Genomic DNA, 27185 nt, shown 5'->3' with positions numbered 1-27185 from the left:
TTGCACAAATTTTGTAGAACTAAACATGTAAATTGTACCCTACTTTTATTTTTTTAAAGCTGAAAACATTTGATGCTGCCGGTAAACTCCATTTAGGTTTATAACCTGTGCCACAGCAAAGAGTGGTGATGCTATTTATTCAACTACCCTTGGGCCCCTGCACCCATGTGGAAGACTTGGAGGAAGCTCCTGGCTCCTGGCTTTGGATCGGCACAGCTCTGGCCATTATGGCCATCTGGGGAGTGAACTAGTGGATGGAAGACCTCTCTCTCTCTCTCTCTCTGCCTCTCCTTCCTTACAAAGTGGGAAAACATATTTTTAAATCACGTCTGGTAAGACTTGCACCCAGAATAAAGATCTTTTGCAACGCAATAGTAAAAAAACCAAATAACCCAAGTTAAGAGTGGGCCTTATACCTGAATAACTATTTCTTTTTTTTTTTTTTTTTTTTTTTTGACAGGCAGAGTGGATAGTGAGAGAGAGAGACAGAGAGAAAGGTCTTCCTTTTCGCCGTTGGTTCACCCTCCAACGGCCACCGCGGCTGGCGCGCTGCGGCCGGCGCACCGCGCTGATCCGATGGCAAGAGCCAGGTGCTTATCCTGGTCTCCCATGCGGGTACAGGGCCCAAGGACTTGGGCCATCCTCCACTGCATACCCTGGCCACAGCAGAGAGCTGGCCTGGAAGAGGGGCAACCGGGACAGAATCCGGCGCCCCGACCGGGACTAGAACCCAGTGTGCCGGCGCCGCAAGGCAGAGGATTAGCCTAGTGAGCCGCGGTGCCGGCTCTGAATAACTATTTCTAAAAAAAAAGATATACAAATAGCTAATAAGTATCTGAAAAAAGGCCATATTTGGCCACCAGGGAATGCAAATATACTTTCCACCCACTAGAATGGCTATAATAAAAAACAGTAAATAAGTTTTGATGAAGATGTGGTGAACTGAACTCCCATACACAGCGGAAAAGCAAATGTTGCACCTCCTTTTGGAAAAGTCCCTCCTAGTTCCTCAAAATGTTGAACACAGACTTTCCACTGATTCAGCACTTCTGCTCCTAGGTCTCCATCTAGAAAAGTGAAAAGATAGGGCTACATGAAAACCTGTCAACAGATAGTCACAGTAACACTATTCATGATGGCCAGGAAGTGCAAACAAATACCCATCAGCTGACCAAGGATACATAAAACGAGGCTTACCAAAACAACAGGACATTACAGAGCAGTAAGAAGAAACAGAGTACTGATTCAATACACTACCACAAAATGAACCCTGAAAGCAGTGTGGGAAGCGATCAAGTCACAGATGATCACGATGGAATCATTCCAGTTATATGAAATGTCCAGGATGTGCAACGCTAAAAATAAATGGCAGATTTGGCTGTTAAAGCCTGGGGAAGTTGTGGGGAAATGGGGAGTAACTGCTAATGGGTACAGAGCTTCCTTTTGGGGTGACAACAATGCTCTAAAATTGATTGTGATAACAGTTGTACCATACTCTGTGAACAGTCTAAAAACTGTTGCATTATATCCTTCCCATGGGAGAGTAGCATGAGGTGTGAATTATGTCTCCTAGTGTTGTGGCGGCTGGCCAAAGCACTGATGAGAGTACTAAGGATATACATTCGACAGAATGAAAAGCCTCATGTCAATAATACAAGTTCCCTCCTCGAGAACCTAGGGGAAAAAGAGCAAAAGAAACCCATACAAGTAGAAGGGAGGGAAGAAATAATATGGACAGGAGCAGAAATCAATGACATTGAAAACACAAAGGTACTGTTTCTTGGCCTTTGGGCTAATATCAAGTGAAAACAAAATAGCTAGTTCATTGAAGATCAATGAAACAGACAGTGACGACACAAATTGCAAGTAAGTTATCAAGGATGAAACAGGAGCTGTCACAACAGTAGACAATACAGATATTAAAGGTATAAGTGAATCCTACACACGACTCTACCCACAAACTTGACAACATTTAGACAAAATAGACTCATTCTGTGAATAACATCAACTACCCCAGCTCACTCAATATGAAGTAACTGGATAGCCCTGCAAATATTAGGGAAGCCGACTCTGTAACTGTAAAACTCTCAGAAAGCAATGTCAGGCCAGACAGCTTCACTGGAGATATCTACAGGACATTAAAGAATTAACAGGGGCGGGGCCAGCGCTGTGGCACAGGTTAATCTTCCGCCTGCCGCGCCTGCATCCCATATGGGCACCGGTTCCAGTCCCAGCTGCTCCTCTTCCAATCCGGCTCTCTGCTATGGCCTGGGAAAGCAGTGGAAGATGGCCCAGGTGCCTGGGCCCCCGCACCCACATGGGAGACCGGGAAAAGGCACCTGGCTCCTGGCTTCAGATCAGCGCAGCCATTTAGGGAGTGCACCAACGGAAGGAAGTCCTTTCTCTTTGTCTCTCCCTCTCACTGTCTGTAACTCTACCTCTCAAATAAATAAATAAATAAAATCTTTATATATAAAAAAAGAATTAACAGGGGCTAGCATTGTGCTGTAGCAGGTTAAGTCAGCATCCCATATGGCTGCTTCACTTCCAAACCAGCTCGCTGCTAATGTACCTGGGAATGCAGCAGAAGATGGTCCAAGTGCTTGGGCCCCTGCACCCATGTGGGAGACCTGGAAAAAGCTCCTGAGCTCCTGGCTTCGGCCTGGCCCAGCCCTGGCCATTGTGGCCATTTGGAGAGTGAACCACGTTCCTGGAGGTGCTGGAGGAGTTCCCGTCGCTGCGGCTGTCTGCTGCCTTCCTGCTGTCCCAGCTGCCCATCCTGAAGCCCCGGTACTACTCCATCAGCTCCTCCCAGGATCACACGCCCACGGAGGTCCACCTCACCGTGGCCGTGGTCACGTACCGCCCCCGAGGTGGCCAGGGTCCCCTGCACCGCGGAGTCTGCAGCACGTGGCTCAGCAGCCTGAAGCCCCAAGACCCAGTGCCCTGCTTCGTGCGGAGTGCCAGCGGCTTCCAGCTCCCCGAGGACCCCTCCCATCCCTGCATCCTCATTGGGCCTGGCACGGGCATCGCCCCCTTCCACAGTTTCTGGCAGCAGCGAGTCCATGACTCCGAGCACAAAGGGCTCTGGGGCGGCCGTATGATCCTGGTGTTCGGGTGCCGTCACCCAGACGAGGACCACCTGTACTGGGAGGAGTTGCTGGAGATGATGCAGAAGGGGGTGCTGAGTGGGGTGCACACAGCCTACTCGCGCCTGCCCGGCCAGCCCAATGTGTACGTTCAAGACCTGCTGCGGCAGAAGCTGGCCGATGAGGTGCTGCGTGTCCTCCTGGAGGAGCCGGGCCACATCTACATGTGTGGGGGCGTGTGCATGGCCCGGGACGTGGCCCTCGTCCTCAAGCAGCTGGTGGCTGCCAAGCTGAGCCTGAGCGAGGAGCAGGTGGAGGACTACTTCTTCCTTCTCAAGAGCCGGAAGTGCTACCACGAAGATATCTTTGGCGTGGCATTTCCCTACGAGGTGCAGAGGTCGGAGCAGCCCGGCAACACCGGGCTCTGACAGCCCACAGAAAAGCTAAAGGCATGGAATCTGAGGATGGAGCTGACTTCTGACTATCCAGGTCACGGGGCCTGGGCAGGAGGAGGAACGTGATTATCCCAAAGCCTCGAACATCTCCTTTCCGCACTGCCAGGGAGCAGCCTGCACTGGGTGGAGCCTCTTCTCTCCCTGGAACCCACCTTCACATGGGTCAGAGGAGCAGGGACCTCTCTGGTCCCTACACCAGGCCTGACAAGTGATTGCTCCGCTCTGAGTGACCACCAGGGGATGCTGTCCTGCAACTGTATATGACCACCCTGTGTATAGTTATTTATGCCTCTGTATTTAAAAAAAATACTCCAATGTGTTCCCAAGGGCCTCTTTGGCCTTCCCTATATGTTTGATAGAAATATTTATATGAAATATATTTTATTCCAACCACACACACACACACAAAAAAAAATCCTAGCATGAGGGGTGGGTATTTGGCATGGTGGTTAAGATGCAGCTTGAGAACACATCCCATATTTGAATACCTGGGTTCAAGTCCTGACTCTGATCCCGGTTTCAGATTTCTGCCCATGTATACCCTAGGAGGCAGCAGGTGATGGCTCAAGTAATTGGGTCCCTATCACCCTCATAAGAAACCTACATGGAATTCCCAGCTCCTAGCTTTGTTCAGCCTATGTGTAAGCATTTGGGAAGTCAATCAGCAGATAGGAGGTATCTCTTGCTCTGTCTCTCTTACAAATAAATAAAACTGAAAACTTTTTTCTGAAGATGTATTTATATATTTGAAAGGCAGAGTGACAGAGATCCTCCTCTGGCTTATTCCCAAAATAGTGGCAACAGCCAGGTCTGGGCCAGAAACTCTATCGGGTCTCCCACATAAGTGGTGGAAATCCAAACACTTAGGCTCTAATAAATCTTGTGTTTAAATCTCAAGAAAAAAAAAGTAAGTCAGTGAGAGAGAGAGAGGTATCTCATCCAGAACTCACTTCCCAAATGCCCACAACAGCCAGGCACTAATATATGCAGCAACCTAAATCAATGTCTAGAGAATTACACAAAGTGAAAATTGCCAATCCCAACAGGACACATAATTCATTATAAATGTCAAAATTGGCCGGCGCCGCGGCTCACTAGGCTAATCCTAGAACCTACGGCGCTGGCACACCAGGTTCTAGTCCTGGTTGGGGCACCAGTTCTGTCCTGGTTGCTCCTCTTCCAGTCCAGCTCTCTGCTGTGGCCCGGGAAGGCAGTGGAGGATGGCCCAAGTGCTGGGCCCTGCACCCGCATGGGAGACCAGGAGGAAGCGCCTGGCTCCTGGCTTCATCGGATGGGCGCAGTGCACTGGCCCTAGTGGCCATTTGGGGGGTGAACCAACGGAAGGGAGACTTTCTCTCTGTCTCTCTCTCTCACTGTCTAACCCTGTCAAAAAATAATAAAAAAAAATTTTAAAAAGTCAAAATGACAAAAATGGAGTTTTTTTTTTTTAAAAAGATTTATTCATTTATTTGAAAGATAAGGAGGGAGAGAGAGATTTCCATCAGCTGGTTCACTCCCCAGTTGACCTCAACAGCCAGGGCGGGCCAGACCAAAGCCAGGAGCCAGGAGATTCATCTGGTGTCCCATGTGGGTGGCAGGGACCCAAGCACTTGAGCCATCTTCCACTGCTTTCCCAGGTACATCAGCAGGGAGCTGGATCAGAAGTGGAGCAGATGGGACTCCAACTGGCGCCCACATGTGATGCTGGCATCACAGGCAGCAGAGCAACCCACTGCATAACAGTGACCCCAGAGAACAGATTAACGGCTGTCGGGAATTAAGGACACAGTGGAACATAGCTATAAATAACACAGCTGGTGCTGTGGTGCAGCGGGTAAAGTTGCTGCCTATAGCATGGGCATTCATCCCAGCTGCCCCACTTCTGATCCAGCTGTTAATGCACCTGGCAAAGCAGCAGAAGATGGTCCAAGTGCTTGGGCCCCTACACCCACGTGGGAGACCTGGAAGCTCCTGGCTCCTGGTCTCAGCCTAGCCTAGCCCTGGCCACTACAGACATCTGGGGAATGAATCTTCCAGCGGATGGAAGATTGTTTCTCCTCTCTCACTCTCTCAAATAAATAAATAAATATTTTTTTAAAAGTACAGGAGAAGTATAGCTTGTAAGGGCAGCAAGGGGGATCCTTGAGGCTGGTGATAGAAATGTTCTGTCTTGACTGCTTCATTTTCTACATTCAGGCCCTGATACTGTATTTTCAAGATGTTACTACTGGGGGAAACTGGGTAAGGACAACAGATCTCCATATTATCTCAGAATAAAAAGCTGAATTAAGAAAAAACAAGTTATCTGTATTACTATATACTGGAAAGGAATGCAGAAAGCTTAAGTGAAATAACAAAGAGGCAGACTAAAATGTTAGGCATGCATAATCATTCATTTCCTAGACAACTTTCTTCTAGGACATGACAGGCAATTCTAGTGCCCAAATGTTTACAAAAAAAATAGTAAGATTTATTTGGTTACTTGAAAGAGAGAGTTTCCATTTGCTGGTTCACTCCCCTAGATGGCCACCACAGCCAGAGATGGGCCAGGGTCGGGCCAGGCAGAAGCCAGGAGCCAAGAGCTTCATCCAGGTCTTCCATGTGGGTAGAAAGGACCCAAATACTTGGGCCATCCTTTGCTTTCATTGAATGAAAGCCATTCGTTGCTTTTCCCAGGCCATCAGCAGGGAGTTGGATCAAAATAAAGCAGCCAGGACAGGAACTGGCTCCCATATGAGATGCAGCTTTGCAGGTGGTGGCTTTACCTGCTAAACCACAATACTGGCCCCTCACGTGTTAATCTTATTTTGCCTTATCAAGTCATTCCATGGCCTCAGGTATCAGACACCTTCTCGGCTATTAACATATATGGATCCCCCATTAACGTCTTCTCAAAACATCTAGTAACCTATTGAAAAAAATGCTTTAGTTTTCCAGTTTAGAGATAAGACAAACCAACAGGTTATATTTAAGACTACCTTAGTTGGCCCAGTGAAATCTTTTGATGCCCTAAAAGGGATGAAAGAAATAAGAGGATGGAAGGCTGTTGTGCCACATCAGGTTAAGCCTAACGTGGAATTCCTATTCTACTTACAATCCAGCTTCCTGCTGATGTGCCTGGGAGGCAGCCACCCACAAGGAAGACACAGATGCGAGTTCTTGGCTTCTGGCTTTGGCCTGGCCTGGCCCTGGCTGTTGCAGGTATTTGTGGAGTAAACAGGAGATGGAAGATCTATTTCTCATTCTGTCACCTTGCCTTTCAAATAAATAAATAAACTCTAAAAAAGGGGAGGGGGGCTGACATTTCTGTCTAAATTGTCTCTTCTTTCACTGCTTCAAAACAGAAGAGTTTAAAGAAGTCTGGCAATCTGTCTATAATATCCTTAGTCCTAAACTCAACTGCATGTCTGTTTCACACACATATAACTTATTTAAAACATTTACATTTTTAGATTTATTTCTTCGAAAAGCAAGAGAAAGGGATCTTCCACCTGCTGGTTCACTCCCCAAATGGTCATAACAACTACCTCTGGGCCAGGAGCCTATAACTCCATCCTGGTCTCCCATATGAATGGCAGGGGCCCAAGTACCTGGGACGACATCTGCTGCTGCTTTCTCAGATGCAGGAAGCTGGACTGAACATGCAGTAGCCAGGACTTGAATGGGTACTCCAATGGGATTCTGGCATTGCAAATGCGGCTTAACCTGCTGGACCACAACACCAACATTTATACTTTTTGAGTTTGTCTTCATGTACTTGCTAGAATGAAGATCTTATTCCTTTTTCTATCAGAATAAAAAAAATTTGCACTGAAATTATTAGAACCACCTGAATAAGCCAAAGTAGGGCAATTTCTTCATTCTTTCCCCATTCAGGAGGAAAACAGCACCTTATCCACCACTGGTAAAGAATATTAAAGTTTTTTTATTATTTTAGATGACAATATTTCAAGAAAGGTCTTTGCTTTCACACAACAGTAAAAATTATATATTACATATTAACACATACAACAATGATATATAATAAAATGCTGCCTGCCCAAAATAATTTTACTATTGTTAAAAAAAATACCTAAAAGTGGTTCTTAAAGCTGTACATTTTCTCCATTAAAAATTCCTTAGTTAATCAGAAAAAAAAAAAAAAATACTTGGGTATAATATTTGAAAAGTAGGTTTCCACCTAAAAAAAAGTTCTCTTAAGAAGGAGAGACCTGGGTTTCACTGCATCAGTTCTGTTTTCTTTTTTTTCCTCTTCTTCTTTTCCAACATTTCTACCATTTTCCTCTTCTTGGTCAACACCAGGCTATTTCCTTTTGCTGCCTTATTACGGTTACCAGTTAAACCACGTTTCTTTACGAGAGGTTTTGCTTGTGCTGCTCCTTCCTGCACTACATCACCAGGCTCCTTTTTGTTGATTCTGGACTGTTCTTCTTTACCTACTGAAACACAAATGACAGCATATTTAAAGAATAGGTTTTCCTCTTTGGATGCAATAAACATAGGCTGACAATCAAGTGGGGTTACTGAGATCTCCTCCACTTCAATAATTCAAAAGGTAACAAATTATGCAATTTTCCCTGTGATCCAGTCTACTTACCAGGAGACGGCTCTGTTGCTGGAGGCAGGCTTTCTTTAGCCTCCATCACAGTGTCCAGCCACACTCCAAGACAGGTCAGCCTGGCACTGGTGTTCACTTCACAGAGTAAAGACGGGGGTGCTTTCTAAAACAGGAACAATTCATAACATGCTAACATGGGAATTCTGAGTAATTATTTTTCTTTTCCATAATAAAGTTAGCTTATTTTAAACACTGTATTTCCTTAAGTGTAAAATATGATACGGAGAGTCATCTACTATCTTGATTCAGCATCAGTATGACTTTGCTATTCCTAGAGCCAATTTTGGAGAACGACTCAGAATTACAAATTCCAAGGCAAGGGATCATGTCTCATTCATTTCCAGAGCTTACAAGGACACTTGCACAGAATCAACACATCCAACAAGCCACAGTCACAGAATGTGTTTATGAGAGAATGGCTGGTAAACAAAGGCCGTACAGAAAGGAATTTCATGCTTTAATTATCTGGTTTAAAACTACTATTGACTCCATAATCAGACGGGAGACTCTAAGCTGTTTTTAGCAGTGGCAATATTTTTACTTAATGCTTTACAGAGAACCGCAGTATCTGAAAGAGAAAAAAGTAGTCCTTCTCTGATTGAAAGGGCAGACAGAGGGAGCTACAGGATTCCACCAGCACAAATCCATTAATTCCAACCCTAAAGAAGTTTTGTGGGAACCTAACTTTAAAATTATTAATAGCAACCATGCCTGGAAGAGCTCTTAAAAGTTTATTTAATGATTTATGTGTTATGACCCAAAGGAAAGTGCCAACTCTCTTAAACACAGCAGAAATGTATTAGAGCGTATATGGACTGACCTTATCCTGCTTTAGCTTCCACATTTTGATGAAGCCATCACTCGATGCTGTAACAACAACATGATGCTCTGGAGTTTCAAAACTGAACATGTCTTTTACCCTAGGATGCAAATATCAGCACTGTAAAAAAACCTTTCCACTCAAATTGCGCAATACTAGCATGTACAGTTCCTTGCTTTCTCAATACTCCAAGTGCTTTTAAGTGGCTCAATAAACGTTGGCTTAAAGGAGAAATTATGTTGTATGTTCACATCAGTCAGTGGGACAAGTTTTGGGACCAAAACAGGAGACAAACTTGACTGTCAACCGTATCGGAAGGAAAAGTGGAAAAGATGACGACGGATAATTAATCAGGTCAGAAAGGAAACAAAGTCTTGCATTTCAATTAGCTCCAGGTTCAGTAAAGAATGAAAAGACGATTGAAATGACAATCCAAGGCTGCCTCCTGTGTACTCAGTTCCCTCATCTCCACTGCCAACATCGCTAGTCTAAGCCACTATAATTTTTCCTCTGGATTATGAAGGTAGCCTAATTGGCCTATTTCCATTTTTGCCCCCTTAAAAATTTTAAAAATGTAAACCAAATTATATTTCTCTCCTGCAAAGCTACAATTTGCTTTAAAATAACGAGAGGAAGAAGTGGCTGGGGATACAGATGAAAACTGCGAGTGAGGGCTGAAGGCAGTGGAAGATGTACAGGCATATTCCTTAAACTGGTCTGCCTGCCTTTACATCCTCCCGTCATAAGCAGTCAAAACACAGTGCACCAAAGTCCTTAGTACACAACCTAAACTCCTCACCCTGGGTACAAAGCCACACACAGTCGCCTTCTACCATCCTCCCTCCCCTGCTCACTCTGATTCAGTAATACAGGTCTTCCACCTGTTCCTAAAACACACCAAGCAGAAAAACCACAAGCCTTGCTCTATGAAACTACATTATATATTTATTGAGGCTACACACACACACACACGATGAAAATACCTGTTTTCATGAGCTTTAAATTCACAGAGGCATGTTAGCGAATCACAGTCAAAAAACCTGATAATTTCTTCATCTCCAGCCACTGCCAGGACAGAGTCCTAGGAGAGAGAACATCCAGAACATCACCATCGACTCTGACCATCGCCATGCATGACCACCACTGATCTGACCACTTACTGAAAGAAATGTGACAGCAGAAATTCTCTTTTCATTTGTGATGGTGCCACTAACAGACGCGGTGTTGAGCTGGTAGACGTCTATTTTATTCAATATGACAACTATGTACTTCTCTCCCTTAGGGGACCATTCCACTATATGAGCATCTGTAAGTTAAAAAATAATTCAAAATAAAATTATCCAAACAACAAAAATAGCAAATATTTACACTGTGCATTTTCACATCCGCTATTCTATTTGCTCTCAATAAGCTGATGATACACTTTTTGCAAGTTCAATTTTAGAAAATAAAATAGGTTCAAAGTATCATTGAAGCCTAAGTAATTGGTGGATGGCAGAGTCATAAGAACTCAGGTCTAGGGGACCGGTGCTGTGACGCAGCAGGTTGAAGCCATGGCCTGAAGCGCCGGCATCCCATATGGGCGCTGGGTTCTAGTCCCGGCTGTTCCTCTTCCGATCCAGCTCTCTGCTATGGCCTGGGAGAGCAACAGAAGATGGCCCAAGTCCTTGGGCCCCTGCACCTGCGTCTGAGACCCGGAAGAAGCTCCTGGCTTCAGATCGGCGCAGCTCCAGCCGTTGCAGCCATCTGGGGAGTGAACCATCAGACAGAGGACCTCTCTCTCTGTCTCTACCTCTCTCAAATAAATAAAATAAATCTTTAAAAAAAAAAAAGAACTCAGGTCTAAAAAGGGAAAAACAACCTAAAACCTCTGCTCTGAGGTCACCACCACCAAGAACGTTATACACAGATAAGAGGGTGTTTTAAAAAGTTCATGGAAAATGGAAATAATAGATACGCTTATTTTGGTCCCCCAAACTGCTGAAATCCAGGCACTTAAGAGACATTCAAAAAGCTCATGGAGATTAAGTATTTCAAAAAACAATGCATAGATTTCAACATTTAGAGGTACTAAAATAAACATCTCTTAATTCCACTTTCCATGAACTTTTTGAAGTATGCCTGTATATTCAAATTCCATCCCATTATTAGAAAACACATTTCGAGGCAGAGCCAAGATGGTGGATAGTGAGGATGTGCGCCGATAGTCTGGAAAATAAAGTTTCATAAAAGTGGAATTACTGTAGCCTCAGGAAAAGATTCAAGAAAAAAACTGCAGAGGAAACGCTTCCGGATCTAGTGGATGTGACACAGAGGACCTACAAGGAGCCCACAGCGGGAGACGAGCCGCAGAATCTCCCCAGCACAGGAACCAACGGGAGGTAAGACAAAAGCCTCAGAAACACCAGACATTAGTGAGGAAAGGCAGAGGCCCCTCCCTCCACTTGAGCAAAACAAAGAGCAGGCACCATTTTACATATGTAAAGCTGCAATGAGTACACAAACTAAGTAAATTTGGGTCTAAGGTGAAACTGGAGAACACATTGAGGGCTGCATAAACTCTGTGTGTGGTCCCAGGGGTAGTTCAAACCAGTACTCACAGAGGCCAGATTTCAACTACCTTCAATTCCACTCAGCCATTCGAAAATTACTTCCCAACTGAGTCAAAAAAAAAAAAAGAGAGAGAGAGAGAGAGAGATCCAGCAAGGAGCAAGGTGAGTCACTTTTTGCACAGCCTTAAACCTGAAGAATCAAGCAGAGCTCTCTGGCCACACCCATCACAGCCTCTAAGGATCCATCAAAGCAGACAGCCCACTTAGAGGCATAGTATAACGAGAAAAAAACACCACAGCAAAAAAAACAAAACAAAACAAACAAAAAAAAACACATAAATTATCTCCAACATGCCAAACAACAAACGTAGAAGCCGAGGTAACAAGAGCAAGGAAGACACTATGATGCCCCCAAATGAACAAGACATCCCAATCCAAGATTATGAAGATGAAGAGATAGAGGAAATGCAAGAAGCGGATCTCAAAAAATTGATAAGAACATTAAGAAGTTCTCAAAAACAAATTCTTGAACTACAGAAATCCTTAATGGACAAGATAGAAAATCTCTCTTGTGAAAATGAAATATTAAGGAGGAATCAAAATGAAATGAAACAACTAGTAGAACATGAAACTGTGATAGTGACAAGAAACCATAATGAAATGAAGAACTCAATAGATCAAATGACAAACACATTAGAAAGCCTCAAAAACAGAATGGGTGAAGCAGAAGAGAGAATATCGGAATTAGAAGACAGAGAACAGGAAAGGAAACAGGAAAACCAAAGAAAAGAAGAAGAAATCAGAAATCTAAAAAATACTGTCAGGAATCTACAGGATACTATTAAAAAACCCAACATTCGGGTTCTAGGAGTTCCTGAAGGCATGGAAAGGGAGAAAGGATTAGAAGGCCTTTTTAGTGAGATACTAGCAGAAAACTTCCCAGCTTTGGAGAAGGACAGAGACATCCTAGTACAGGAAGCTCATAGAACCCCTAATAAACATGATCAAAAGAGATCCTCACCACGACACGTCATAATCAAACTCACCACAGTGAAACACAAAGAAAAGATCCTAAAATGTGCAAGAGAGAAAGGCCAGATTACTCTCAGAGGATCTCCAATTAGACTCACAGCTGACTTCTCTTCAGAAACCCTACAAGCTAGGAGAGAATGGTGAGATATAGCCCAGGTACTAAGAGAGAAAAACTGCCCTCCCAGAATATTATATCCTGCAAAGCTCTCATTTGTGAATGAAGGTGAAATAAAGACCTTTCACAGCAAACAGAAATTGAAAGAATTTGTCGCCACTCGTCCAGCCCTGCAAAAGATGCTTAAAGATGTGTTACATACAGAAACACAGAAACACGGTCACCAATATGAAAGAAGGTAAAGGAAGGAAACCTCACAGCAAAAGATCACAGGAATCTCAAACCATATATTAGAAAATATCTTTGGCAAATGGCAGGGCAAAGTTACTCCTTCTCAATAGTCACATTGAATGTTAATGGCTTGAACTGTCCAGTTAAAAGACACCGATTGGCTGATTGGGTTAAGGAACAAAACCCATCTTTTTGCTGCTTACAAGAAACTCATCTTTCCAACAATGATCCATACAGGCTGAAAGTGAAAGGCTGGAAAAAGATATACCATGCCAACAGAAATGAAAAAAGAGCGGGCGTAGCCATCGTAATATCGGACAACATAAACTTTACCACAAAAACTGTTAGGAGAGACAAAGAGGGGCACTATTTAATGATTAAGGGATCCATTCAACAGGAAGATATAACGATTATCAATGTATATGCACCTAATTACAGGGCACCAGCTTATTTAAAAGACTTGTTAAGGGACTTAAAGGGAGACTTAGACACCAACACAATAGTACTGGGGGACTTCAATACTCCACTCTCAGAGACAGACAGATCAACAGGACAGAAGATCAACAAGGAGACAGTAGATTTAAATGACACTATAGCCCAAATGGATCTAACAGATATCTACAGAACATTTCATCCTACATCTAAGGACTTTACATTCTTCTCAGCAGTACATGGAACCCTCTCTAGGATTGACCACATACTAGGCCATAAAGCAAGTCTCAGCAAATTCAAAAGAATTAGAATCATACCATGCAGCTTCTCAGACCACAAAGGAATGAAACTGGAAATTGGCAACTCAGGAATCCCTAGAGCACGTGTAAACACATGGAGATTGAACAACATGCTCCTGAATGAACAATGGGTCATAGAAGAAATTAAAAGAGAAATCAAAAATTTTCTGGAAGTAAATGAGGATAACAGCACAACATACCAAAACCTATGGGATACAACAAAAGCAGTGTTAAGAGGAAAGTTTATATCAATAGGTGCCTACATCAAGAAATTGGAAAGGCACCAAATAGATGAGCTTTCAAGTCATCTCAAGGATCTAGAAAATCTGCAGCAAACCAAACCCAAACCCAGTAGGAGAAGAGAAATAATTAAAATCAGAGAAGAAATCAACAGGATTGAATCCAAAAAAACATTACAAAAAATCAGCCAAACGAAGAGCTGGTTTTTTGAAAAAATAAACAAAATTGACACCCCATTGGCCCAACTAACTAAAAAAAGAAGAGAAAAGACCCAAATCAATAGGATCAGAGATGAAAAGGGAAACGTAACAACAGACGCCACAGAAATAAAAAGAATCATCAGAAATTACTACAAGGACTTGTATGCCAGCAAACAGGGAAATCTATCAGAAATGGACAGATTCTTGGACACATACAACCTACCTAAATTGAGCCAGGAAGACATAGAAAACCTAAACAGACCAATAACTGACACAGAAATTGAAACAGTAATAAAGGCCCTCCCAACAAAGAAAAGCCCAGGGCCAGATGGATTCACTGCTGAGTTCTACCAGACATTTAGAGAAGAACTAACTCCAATTCTTCTCAAACTATTCAGAGCAATCGAAAAAGAGGAAATCCTCCCAAATTCTTTCTATGAAGCCACCATCACCTTAATTCCTAAACCAGAAAAAGATGCAACATTGAAAGAGAATTACAGACCAATATCCCTGATGAACATAGATGCAAAAATACTCAATAAAATTCTGGCCAATAGAATGCAACAACACATCAGAAAGATCATCCACCCAGACCAAGTGGGATTTATCCCTGGTATGCAGGGATGGTTCAACATTCGCAAAACAATCAACCTAATACACTACATTCACAGACTGCAGAAGAAAAACCATATGATTCTCCCAATAGACGCAGAGAAAGCATTTGATAAAATACAACACCCTTTCATGATGAAAACTCTAAGCAAACTGGGTATGGAAGGAACATTCCTCAATACAATCAAAGCAATATATGAAAAACCCACGGCCAACATCCTATTAAATGGGGAAAAGTTGGAAGCATTTCCACTGAGATCTGGTACCAGACAGGGATGCCCACTCTCAACACTGCTCTTCAATATAGTTCTGGAAGTTTTGGCCAGAGCTATTAGGCAAGAAAAAGAAATTAAAGGGATACAAATTGGGAAGGAAGAACTCAAACTATCCCTCTTTGCAGATGATATGATTCTTTATTTAGGGGACCCAAAGAACTCTACTAAGAGACTGCTGGAACTCATCGAAGAGTTTGGCAAAGTAGCAGGATATAAAATCAATGCACAAAAATCAACAGCCTTTGTATATACAGGCAATGCCACAGCTGAGGAAGAACTTCTAAAATCAATCCCATTCACAATAGCCACAAAAACAATCAAATACCTTGGAATAAACTTAACCAAAGACGTTAAAGATCTCTACGATGAAAACTACAAAACCTTACAGAAAGAAATAGAAGAGCATACCAAAAAATGGAGAAATCTTCCATGTTCATGGATTGGAAGAATCAATATCATCAAAATGTCTATTCTCCCAAAAGCAATTTATACATTCAATGCAATACCAATCAAGATACCAAAGACCTTCTTCTCAGATCTGGAAAAAATGATGCTGAAATTCATATGGAGACACAGAAGACCTCGAATAGCCAAAGCAATCCTGTACAACAAAAACAAAGCCGGAGGCATCACAATACCTGATTTCAGGACATACTACAGGGCAGTTGTTATCAAAACAGCATGGTACTGGTACAGAAACAGATGGATAGACCAATGGAACAGAATAGAAACACCAGAAATCAATCCAAACATCTACAGCCAACTTATATTTGACCAAAGATCCAAATCTAATCCCTGGAATAAGGACAGTCTATTCAACAAATGGTGCTGGGAAAATTGGATTTCCACATGCAGAAGCTTGAAGCAAGACCCATACCTATCACCTTACACAAAAATTCACTCAACATGGATTAAAGACTTAAATCTACGACCCGAAACCATCAAATTATTAGAGAACATTGGAGAAACCCTGCAAGATATAGGCACAGGCAAAGACTTCTTGGAAAATACTCCAGCAGCACAGGCAGTCAAAACCAAAATTAACATTTGGGATTGCCTCAAATTGAGAAGTTTCTGTTCTTCAAAAGAAACAGTCAGGAAAGTGAAGAGGCAACCAACAGAATGGGAAAAAATATTTGCAAACTATACTACAGATAAAGGATTGATAACCAGAATCTACAAAGAAATCAAGAAAATCCACAACAACAAAACAAACAACCCACTTAAGAGATGGGCCAAGGACCTCAATAGACATTTTTCGAAAGAGGAAATCCAAATGGCCAACAGACACATGAAAAAATGTTCAAGATCACTAGCAATCAGAGAAATGCAAATCAAAACCACAATGAGGTTTCACCTCACCCCGGTGAGAATGGCTCACATTCAGAAATCTACCAACAACAGATGCTGGAGAGGATGTGGGGAAAAAGGGACACTAACCCACTGTTGGTGGGAATGCAAACTGGTTAAGCCACTATGGAAGTCTGTCTGGAGATTCCTCAGAAACCTGAACATAACCCTACCATACAACCCAGCCATCCCACTCCTTGGAATTTACCCAAAGGAAATTAATTTGGCTAATAAAAAAGCCATCTGCACATTAATGTTTATTGCAGCTCAATTCACAATAGCTAAGAACTGGAACCAACCCAAATGCCCATCAACAGTAGACTGGATAAAGAAATTATGGGACATGTACTCCATAGAATACTATACAGCAGTAAGAAACAACGAAACCCGGTCATTTGCAACAAGATGGAGCAATCTGGAAAACATCATGCTGAGTGAATTAAGCCAGTCCCAAAGAGACAAATATCATTTGTTTTCCCTAATCGGTGACAACTGAGCACCAAAGGGGAAACCTGTTGAAGTGAAATGGACACTATAAGAAACAATGAACTGATCAGCTCTTGTCCTGACTTTAGATGTACAATGTAATACTTTATCCTTTTTAGTATTTTTTGTTGTTGTTGTTGTTCTAGTACTAGTGGTTGAACTCTGTAATTAACACACAATTATTCTTAGGTGTTTAAATTTTAACTGAAAAGTGATCCCTGTTAAATTTAAGAGTGGAAAAAGAGAGGGAGGAGATGTACAATTTGGGACATGCTCAATCGGACTTGCCGCAAATGGTGGAGTTAGAAATGTTCCAGAGGATTCCAACACAAACCCATCAAGGTGGCATGTACCAATGCCATCTCACTAGTCCAAGTGATCAATTTCAGCTCACAATTGATGGCTCTGATAGGTCTAAGAGTCAAAGGGATCACACAAACAAGACAAGTGTCTGCTAATACTAACTGATAGAATCAAAAAGGGAGAGAAGGATCCAACATGGGAAGCGGGATACACAGCAGACTCATAGAATGGCAGATGTCCTAAACAACACTCTGGCCTCAGAATCAGCCCTCAAGGCATTCGGATCTGGCTGAAGAGCCCATGAGAGTATAGTAGGCATGGAAAGCCAAGATATCAAGGGAAAAAAAAAAAAAAAAGACCTAAATGAAAGATCTCTGGGAGTGAGATCCCAGTGGAAAGAACGGGGCCATCAAAGAAGGAGGTACCTTTCTCTGAAGGGAGGAGAGAACTTCCACTTTGACTATGACCCTATCGGAGTAAGATCAAAGTCAGCGAACTCTAAAGGCTTCCATAGCCCTGGCAACTCATGACTAGAGCCTAGGGAGATTACTGACGCCATGAACAGGAGTGTCAAATTGTTAAGTCAGCAACAGGAGTCACTGTGTACTTACACCCCATGTGGGATCTGTCCTTAATGTGTTGTCTAATGTGAAGTGATGCTATAACTAGTACTGAAACAGTATTTTTATACTTTGTGTTTCTGTGTGGGTACAAACTGATGAGGTCTTTACTAATTATATACCGAATTGATCTTCTGTATATAAAGAGAATTGGAAATGAAAAAAAACAACCTGGTGTTAAATTGGAAATGGCATAGAAAATTAATTAATTTTAAAAAAATATTATGTAGGATCTCTGTCTTTAATGTGCTGTACATTGTTATTTAATGCTATAATTAGTACTCCAATGGTAGTTTTTTCACTTTATGTTGCTATATGGGGCAAACTGTTGAAATCTTTACCTAATATATACTAAACTGATCTTCTGTATATAAAGAGAATTGAAAATGAATCTTTATGTGAATGGAAGGGGAGTGGGAGCGGGAAAGGGGAGGGTTGCGGGCGGGAGGGAAGTTATGGGAGGGGGGAATCCATTGTAACCCATAAGCTGTACTTTGGAAATTTATATTCACTAAATAAAAGTTTAATAAATGAAAAAAAAAAAAAGAAAAAAAAGAAAACACATTTCAAATATACTCACTTTGTTTTATATTTTTTATGAATGCTGATCTTCCCTCCACAAGATTCCATGTTCTACAAAACAAGAAGCTCACTTATGGTATGATCATTAATTAACATTCACTAATTTAAAAATATTAAATATTAAAAAATAAGCTTACTGGAGATTTACTCAAATGGCAATTTTACTAAATAATGGCTATTTAAAGGCTCTGCCATCTTCCTAAGAGCAACATCTTAAAATGTTTATGACCAAGCAGGACTAAAGGTCACTGGTTTCCACACTACCTCAATGTTGCATACATTGTATTTTCACATGATTTACCTTCCTAAAACTCCTCCGCTCCCAGGACCACCCTGCTCTTCAGTTCACAGCTTACCACGTCTGAATTCAGAGCTTGCTGCTTTTATCTTACCATGATGAGAGGACTCACTAGCTTTCAACCAGTCCTTTGTATCATTATATATTTGTATCATTATCATAGCACCGGTGACTTACCTTAATGTCTTATCTGTACCTACAGACAGGGCCAACTTGCCAGAGGGGTGAATGGAGAGGAAGGTCACATGTCCCCTAAAATGAAACCAATAGTTAGCCTCCACCTGCGTGGCACAGGACAAGGCCGACGGGCAGGAGCCGACTCACTTGTGAGCTTTAATTGACTTCAGGCACTCCCACTTCTTCGCATCCCAGACACAGATGAGTCCATCCTCCGCCCCACTGATTAAGTGCCTGCTGCCATGGAATTTCAGGCAAGTAATTGTTCCTGAGAAAAAATGAAAGCAGGCAAAATAAAAATCCATTTTGAATGCAAACTTCACTTCTAGTTTGAAAGCTATTGTATAGTAAGAACAGCCAATGTCTTAATATTATTGAAATGTAGGCCGGCACCGTGGCTTAACAGGCTAATCCTCTGCCTTGCGGTGCCGGCACACCAGGTTCTAGTCCTGGTTGGGGCACCGGATTCTGTCCCAGTTGCCCCTCTTCCAGGCCAGCTCTCTGCTATGGCCCAGGAAGGCAGTGGAGGATGGCCCAAGTGCTTGGGCCCTGCACCCGCACGGGAGACCAGGAGAAGCACCTGGCTCCTGGCTTCGGATCAGCACGATGCACCGGCCGCAGCGGCCATTGGAGGGTGAACCAACTGCAAAAAGGAAGACCTTTCTCTCTGTCTCTCTCTCTCACTATCCACTCTGCCTGTCAAGATAAAATAAAATAAAATATTATTGAAATGTATTTTAAAGTCTAGGGTGAAGAAATTAAGATGTTTTCACAAAAGAACACACAATCACAAATCCATGCAAAAAATTTCAGCAGTTTCTCCATCTGTAGACATAGTTTTGAACTAATCAAGTCACGTTCTGGCTTTAGGTCCCCATAATTATAAACTTAGGAGAAGGATAGCTAAAATAGCTTGGGCAAGAATTAAACAAAACTAACCAGTTAACCTAGAGAACACTCCAAGATGGACAGTCACGTGACTGCCACCTTCTGATCAGTGAGCTGGTGACCTCATCAGCCACCTTTCTATTATTTTTTTTTTACTCTTTTTATTATTTAATAAATGTGAATTTACAAAGTGCAACTTTTGTATTGTTGTGGCTTTCCCCCCCACCTCCCTCCCTCCCACGACCCTTCCCTCTCCCACTCTCCCGCCCATGCCGCCCTTCATCGAGTTTCATTTTCAATTACCTTCATATACAGAAGATCAACTTAGTATATACTAAGCAAGGATTTCAACAGGCTGCCCTCACACAACCGCACAAGGTATAGGGTATTGTTTGACTAGTAATGTTGTTTTTAAGTTTCATAGTGAAACACATTAAGGACAGCGATCCTATGTGGGGAACATGTACCCAGTGACTCCCATTGTAGATTAAACAATTGGCACTCTTATTTATGGTGCCAGCAATCACCCGAGGCTCTTGCCATGAGCTGTCTAGGCTATGGAAGTCCCTTGAGTTCACCAACTCTGAACTTGTTTAGTCAAGGCCATGTCACAGTGGAGGTTCCTTCCTCCCCTCGGAGAAAGGCGCCTACCTCCTTGATGGCCTGTTCCTTCCGCTGGGGTCCATTCTATTACTTCTACGTTCTTCTCACTCACTGTCATGAGATTTTCACAACAAATCTCTGAAATTCCACACTCTCCAGCCAGCCCCTCAGGAAACTCCTCCCAGCTAACAAACCTTCCTTCATCTTTTCAACATTCCACACTCCTCTGTCAGAACTGAAGCCTGGGTCTCTGACATATTTCCCTAATAGCTCAAATATGACAAGGCTGGTGCTCCCTAAGCAGACGCGCCCTCCTGTGAGGTGTGTGTCATCCTGCCCAGCCACCCGGAAGCTCCAGGCGCGGCACACCACGGCCCGCAGACCAGATGTAGCTGGTGGCCTGCGTAAAGGCAGCTGACTGGGCAAGAGCAACACTCACTCAGCTACAGAACGTCTAGGGCTGCTTTTGCACAACAGCAGAGCTGAGAAATTTTAACACAGTCCCTGAGGCTCCCAGGGGCTAAGGTTTACTACGGCCCTTCATAGATGGAGTGTGCACCCCGGGTCATTGTGTCCCACCTTATGCCTCCTGGTCAATCCCTTCATGCTCAAAGAGCCAAAGGTCTTGGACGCAAAATGCAACAAGCAACGAAAGCACTGGTATATGTGGCTTATGCACCACCTTCTTCCCGAAGCAGGAGGGGCCATGACCTTGGCCTGTGTTTTCCTCTTTCCCTAAAATCCCATTTCTTACTTTGGAAATGTTTTCTCACATCTGCTTCCTAGAAATGAGCTCATCTACTACCCGCTGTTAAAAAAAAAAAAAAAACAGGATTTATACAGGAATACAGGAAACCAAGAGCCCTACTTCACGCATTCCCTGTCTGAACTCCTAAGTCAGGTCTTTTCTTATTAAACACTCATACTAATAGGTGTGCACAGACCAGTTTTGGTTAACATATTTCTTCCAAGCCTAAGAAAGAAGCCTTCCATGAATGAGCTAGTATTGGGAGTCAGAAAGGGAGAGGAATATATGGTGAAATCCCTCAAAGTTAACTTATGCTGCAAAGCCAGACCCTTGTCAAAGCAGCTAAGGACGACCTAACAGAAGGCAAACGTTTAATACTCTAACTTTACTGCTAGAAACCAATGGCTGGTGTGGAACTTGGGACTGGGGAAAAAGGCACCCATCTTATCACTGTAGGAAACCAACTTTTATGGCTGACTGCCCCAAACCTAGTATGCATCTACTTGATCCTACTATTTTGAGTTCTTCATTTCCTTCTCCTTATCAAGGAAATATTAGACTCTTATTCTCTGTCCCCTGGGGAAATGTAATGAAAACAACATGTAATGTTCGCTACTGAGAGAAAAACTACTGCTTACTCTCTACCATTCCTGCCACTATCCCGGCAACTCAACCACAAGCTGAGAATTCTCACTCCCTGATCTCAATTCCAGCAACCTTCGCCTCCTCTGCATTTCTGTCTCACACCGGCAGCTGGGCGCTATTTCCAGCTAAAGCTGTTCCACATCAGAACTCTCAAACTCTAGGACTCTTCTCTGATTACCAACTCATGACTTCCCAGCGCTGTCATGCTTCCTACATTCACATTCCATCTGCACTCTCAGCTGGCAATTAAACCACTCATTCACCCACATCTTCAGTTCCCTTTAACTCAATCCTATTGCACACAACAACTAAACTTCCTTCCTCTACAGAGTCTGCGGCTTACTGCTGAAGGAAAGTCAGAAAACCCTTCAAAAGAACGTTACTCAGTTCACAGCTCCCCACTTCAACTGGATAGGCCCGTGTCAATCAGCATAGCATCTCTCACATCCAACCCACACCTCCCAATCGGTCCTTGGCCACCTTCTCTCTAGGACCTCCAGGATTTTGCCCCAACTACTTCTGCAGCCCCTCCAAACTCCACTTCAGCCTTCTCATAATCCTGAACCAGCACACAGCTTCCCACAAACACCAGGCGTTATAAACACAAGCTTCTGACCTAGGTTCGAGTTCTAGCTCCAGTTTTGAGATACTGGGCAAGCCACGTAGTATCTTAGAACCTGGGTGTTCTCTTCTATTAACTGAAGATACAACTGCCCCTTCTTGGCACACTGCTGGGTACAGGAACCCCCTCAATAAAGGGACACACTGCTATGCTGCTGCTGCTTGGTGGCTCACACTGCATGCCCTGTCTGGGATGCCCTTTCCTCTAACAACCACCAATTCTCTCTTCAGATAACACAGATGCCATCCTAAAGAGGCTTTCTGCACTGGCATGCCACAGTTCATGTCCCGACTGCTCCACTTCTAATCCAGCTCCCTGATAGTGCACCTGGGCAAAGCAGAAGATGGCCCAAGAGCTTGGGCCCCTGCTACCCATGTGGGAGACCCAGAAGAAGGTCCTGGCTCCTCGCTTCAGCCTGGCACAGTGCTGGCCACTGTGACCATCTGGGGAGTGAACCAGTGGATAGAAGATCTCTCTCTCTAACTCTGACCTTCAAGAAAGTAAATAAATCTTTTTCAAAAATTAAAATGTTTGTCTGCTCCCCAGTAGTACACTAATATATAGCACAATACAAATGGAAAAAAAAGAGGCTTTCTGTAAGACCTCACCCCGGGGCTCCCTACCCTTAGTTAACTGCTTCCTCTCAATTCCGACTATGAGTAACCTGAGGGCAAGGAACCATTTTTTTCTTTCCCATTTTTATATCTCCTGGCACAGAATCAGTGATAGAACAGACTCAATGAATTGCTAACCTGGAGTCAAGTGATAAAGGCACAGCATCTCTGCGTTATCATCTTAGCAAACACAACCTTCTCACCATTGTGATGCACCAGAGCCCCGTGCTCTATCTTCTTTCTCATGTCGTAAATGTGAATCGTTTCATCTTTGCTCCCAGTGACTACAAAACGACTGTTCACAGCCACTGCTGACAAGGAGGCGGTGTGGGCGTGGTGAGTGAAGTGAGCGACCGCAGTCCATTTCTGCTGGAGGTAAAACATACCATTAACACGACAGTCACACCACAGTTCCAACAAACAGATTAATGCTTCCACAGTCCATGGAAATTACCAATGAACCCTACCGAGTGGAGAAGCACCCCACGCTGATACGTGGATTAAAAACAAGAGAACAGAGGCAGGTATTTGGAGCAGTGGTTAAGACACCACCTGGGTGCCCACACCCCATATCAGAGTGCCTGGGTTCAAGACCCAGCTCTGCTTCCAATCCCAGCTGCCTGTTGGTGCACACTTTGGGAGGCAGCAGGTGATGGCTAAGGTAAATGATTTCTGCCACCCATGTGGGAAATCTGATTTGAATTACAGGCTACTGTCTTCAGTTTGGCCCAGTCCTGGCTGATGTGGGCATTTGAGGAATCAATTAGCGGGCAGAAGATCCCTGTATCTGCCTTTCAAATAAATAAAGAAAATTTTGAAAAGCAAAAGCAAACCTGAGAACTGAATGAAGAACATAAAGCTAGGACAGCATAAACATAAAGTGGGACAGCAAGGCTGGGGAGCCGTGAGTCTAGAACACAATAATGGTAACTGGGCTACACAGATTTGTAGGTTTCATCCAAATGTTTAACTCCTTAATGTACTTGCATTGACCTGTATGTAAGACTTCCATATGCTTCATTCACTCAGTTGTTCAAATGCTTATTTTAATGTGTTCATTCAAATTATGAGTGCCTCCTGGAAAGTGGTAACGCAGCAGTGAACCAAAGACAAAAGCTGCTATTCTATTAGAGTTTCCATTCCAGCGGGAGAGAGAGACAATAAACTTAATATGATGTGACATAAAGGTTAGGAATGGGGGGAGAGAGAGACAATAAACTTAATATGATGTGACATAAAGGTCAGGTATGGGGGCCGGTGTAGTGGCACAGCAGGTTCAGTAGCTGCCTGTGATGCCAGCATCCTATATGGAAGCCAGTTTCAGTCTCGGCTGATCCTCTTCCGATCCAGCTCCCTGTTAATGTGCCTGAGAAAAGTGGCTGAAGATGACCTGAGTGCTTGGGCCTCTGCCACCCATGTGGGAGATCTTGATGGAGTTTCAGGCTTTTGGCTTTTGCCTGGCCCAGCTCTGGTCAGGCAGTCATCTGAAGAGTGAACCAGTGGATGGAAGATTTCTCTTTCTCTCCCTTGCTCTCTGCAACTCTGCCTTTCAAATAAACTAAATCTTAAAATATATGTAAGTATAAAGACAAATCCTACTAAGAAATGCATCAAAATATTAGCAAGACAAACAAACCAAAAAGAAAACAACCTCAGGGCTGGCACAGTGGTGTAGTGAGTTAACCCACCACCTGCAGCACCAGCACTTCATATGGGTGCTAGTTCGAGTCTCGGCTGCTCCACTTCCAATCCAGCTTCCTGCCGTTGCACTTGGGAAAGCAGTGGAGGGTGCCCCAAGTGCTTGGGCCCCTGCCACCCGTGTGGCCCGGACCAGCCTCAGTCGTTGAGGCCACTTGGGGAGTGAATCAGTGGATGAAGATCTCTCTCTCTGTAACTTTCAAATAAGTTAAAAAAAAAAAAAAAAAACACACACCTCACCAGACTTCTCTGAACACACATAAGATCTGTCAGTGCAAATTAAGTCCTCCTATCATTCAGGACCAAGGAGGCCTCTTTGAGTCAAAGTAAACATTCAACAGTACCTACGGAAGTAACACTGGTCACCTCGGTCACCTGGCCCACCGACCAGATTCAGAGGAGGTCACGGCGTCAAGTGTCAGACACCGGAGGGCCCCTGAGGTTTTGGCTCAGCTCTGCCAGTGATGACTGCGTCTCCTCGGAGTCACTTAACCCACGCACGAGGACCCTACGTCTCCTCGGAGTCACTTAACCCACGCACGAGGACCCTACGTCTCCTCGGAGTCACTTAACCCACGCACGAGGACCCAACGTCTCCTCGGAGTCACTTAACCCACGCACGAGGACCCCTCCAGTTCCCCTCCAGTTCCCCATCTGTAAGCGGGAGTAAGTCGACCTGCTTCAGAGGTCTGCTGCCTGCTTGGAACCTACTATGTTCTACTATCAAAACACAAAAAAAACCTCAATGATCTCATCTTTGAATATTCAAAAGACCACCTTTCAGACCAACAACCAGAGCAGATACAAAATAAACAAAAGCAAAAAAATAAATAAATAAAACAAACGCAGTCCAGTCACGCACTTGCAAGTTTCTGGTTGACTCAAGATGGACACCTTGACTCCTTCGTAGAGAAGTACTACGCAAACCGGGTTAGAGATATCTACAGCTGCTCAGGTGAAACAAAACAGCAGGGGACTAACATCAGGAGTTCAGGTTTGCATCCTATCTGACTCGGCAACTTTTTGGACTATTTTTTTTTTTATGTACCCATCTAGTAAAATACTTATCTTTGACTGTAATTTATCCCTATGCATTTGGTTCCCCCATCCTCCACCCTTTATGTCCAGGGCGTCTCGAGCCGAATCTAAACTCCGGCATCTTCGCATCTCCAACGCCTGGACCCCAGTAAACGGCGCATGAACCGGTATCACTCTCTTTGTTAGTTAACATATTTATCCTGATCCACCTCTAATGTTTTTTGCAAAACTCTCAAAGACAGGAACTCGGTGAAGGAGAAGGTGTTTCCTCATTAAATATCTGCGCCAGCTGTCAACGTAGGGAAGCGACCTTTCGGTTCACCACTACGTACGGCTCACTTGCCCTTCGGCAAAACGCTACCTGGTTCGTACCCTGCGGACATCCCGTCTACTATAAAAGGCAGGCATCATCTCACTATATAAAGATGTCTGCCCCGTGTTTTAAAAGATCACTTTTTACTGAAACTCCCTGGCCTCATTCATCCGCTAATCCACGGAGATCGGATGCTGCAGACCAGGAGCCGCAGCGTTTACCTCTGCCGGGAGGGGACTGAACCCGACCTGCGAGCACGCCCTGCAGCTGCCCGCCGGCTCGCGGGCTCTCACCTCGTGGTCGCCGCTCGCCTTGCGCTCCGGCTGTACAGTGAACCCAAACAGCACCTGCTCGTAACAGCCAGCGACCAGCTCCATTCAAAAGCGCACGTGCCTCTTGCGCGAGCTCCGCTCCGCGAAGGCGAGATGACGGAACCGGACGCAAAACGAAGGAGAGGGGGGTCCTTCCTGCTTCCGGCGCTCGAGTTATACGTCACGACCTCAGGGCTGCCTTCTAAGCGCCTGTATTCGTGGAAATCGTTTCCGCGTTCCGAGATTGTGCGGACCGCTCCCAAAGCGAGAATAGGTAAGGACGCCACGTGAGGTGGGTCTCACCACAAGAAAAAAAATGGGGGAAAACAGGCATATTCTAGGAAGCTGGTCTGAGGAGAGGGGGCGGGACATCCTCTGCGGAAGGACCCTGGCTTCCGTGACGTCTAGGAAAGGGGCGGAGCCGGGAAGCCTCGCGTTCGTGCCGAGCGTCAGACTCGGGGCGTCGGGTCCGGGACGTGGTGGGCATCGGAGCGGCCCCAGAAGCCCGGGGGCGCCAGGCTGGGGTCGCCTCCATCCCCGCCTTGAGCTGTGAACAGTTGCAGTTAGCGCTGTATTCCCGCGCCCTTTCGTCCCCTGGCGCTCTGAGCTGTGTGTGTGGACATAGATTAAATTATCTAGGTATTGATAGGAATCTGCCGGTCCGCCTTAGCCAGGGGCGGGCCCCCTCCCAGGTCTCCCCGAGCCCGAGAGCCAGCGCCTGCCATGGCCCAGGGCCTGTAGGCCAGAAGCTGGAGGGGGCCAGGGAGCACAGGCGAGCGGTGCAGAAGCGGGTGGGGTCGCGTGGCCCCCACGCCCCGGGTTTTGCAGCCGAGAGCTGAGCTCAGCGGTGCCCACTGCAGCTGCGGGAAGGCCGGTCTTCCCCGGCGTTGGCAGCGCGCCCCCAAGCACCCGCAGCCGC

At 44.4% G+C, this 27185-nt stretch overlaps 2 protein-coding genes across 5 annotated transcripts; one reads left to right on the top strand and one right to left on the bottom strand.

Annotated features, from left to right (window-relative positions):
- Positions 1-789: 789 nt before the first annotated feature.
- On the bottom strand, positions 790-26417 carry PAK1IP1 (PAK1 interacting protein 1). 4 transcript variants are annotated; one of them, XM_062184555.1, is made up of 11 exons: positions 26249-26416; positions 23110-23275; positions 18934-19054; positions 18787-18861; positions 18310-18362; positions 10143-10288; positions 9966-10063; positions 8983-9082; positions 8142-8265; positions 7756-7983; positions 790-1067 (listed from the first exon to the last, which is right to left on the bottom strand). In XM_062184555.1, the coding sequence occupies exons 1-10, from the start codon at positions 26330-26332 to the stop codon at positions 7763-7765; spliced, it is 1188 nt and encodes a 395-aa protein (XP_062040539.1). In that variant the 5' UTR covers positions 26333-26416; the 3' UTR covers positions 790-1067; positions 7756-7762. The 4 variants fall into 4 exon arrangements, with proteins under 4 accessions (XP_062040539.1, XP_062040553.1, XP_062040528.1 ...); XM_062184569.1 differs by lacking the exon at positions 790-1067 and having other exon boundaries at positions 7450-7980; positions 26249-26417; XM_062184544.1 differs by lacking the exon at positions 790-1067 and having other exon boundaries at positions 7450-7983.
- Positions 2702-3517, top strand: LOC133756405 (nitric oxide synthase, inducible-like; the record flags this gene model as incomplete). The annotated part of the gene is made up of 1 exon (XM_062187103.1): positions 2702-3517. A coding segment is annotated over one exon (816 nt), but the record flags the coding sequence as incomplete, so codon positions are not given.
- Positions 26418-27185: the final 768 nt, after the last annotated feature.

Source organism: Lepus europaeus, chromosome 3, assembly GCF_033115175.1.
Source record: "Lepus europaeus isolate LE1 chromosome 3, mLepTim1.pri, whole genome shotgun sequence".
In the NCBI taxonomy this organism is placed as follows: Eukaryota; Metazoa; Chordata; class Mammalia; order Lagomorpha; family Leporidae; genus Lepus; species Lepus europaeus.
This window is presented reverse-complemented; position numbering and strand designations above follow the sequence as displayed.

Coding starts and splice junctions, on each gene's coding strand:
- PAK1IP1 (XM_062184555.1), bottom strand. CDS start 26,332: ATGGAGCTGGTCGCTGGCTGTTACGAGCAGGTGCTGTTTGGGTTCACT. Junction 18,363..18,786: donor GGTACAGATAAGACATTAAG/GTAAGTCACCGG, acceptor CTTGTTTTGTAG/AACATGGAATCTTGTGGAGG. Junction 10,289..18,309: donor CATAAAAAATATAAAACAAA/GTGAGTATATTT, acceptor TTTAACTTACAG/ATGCTCATATAGTGGAATGG.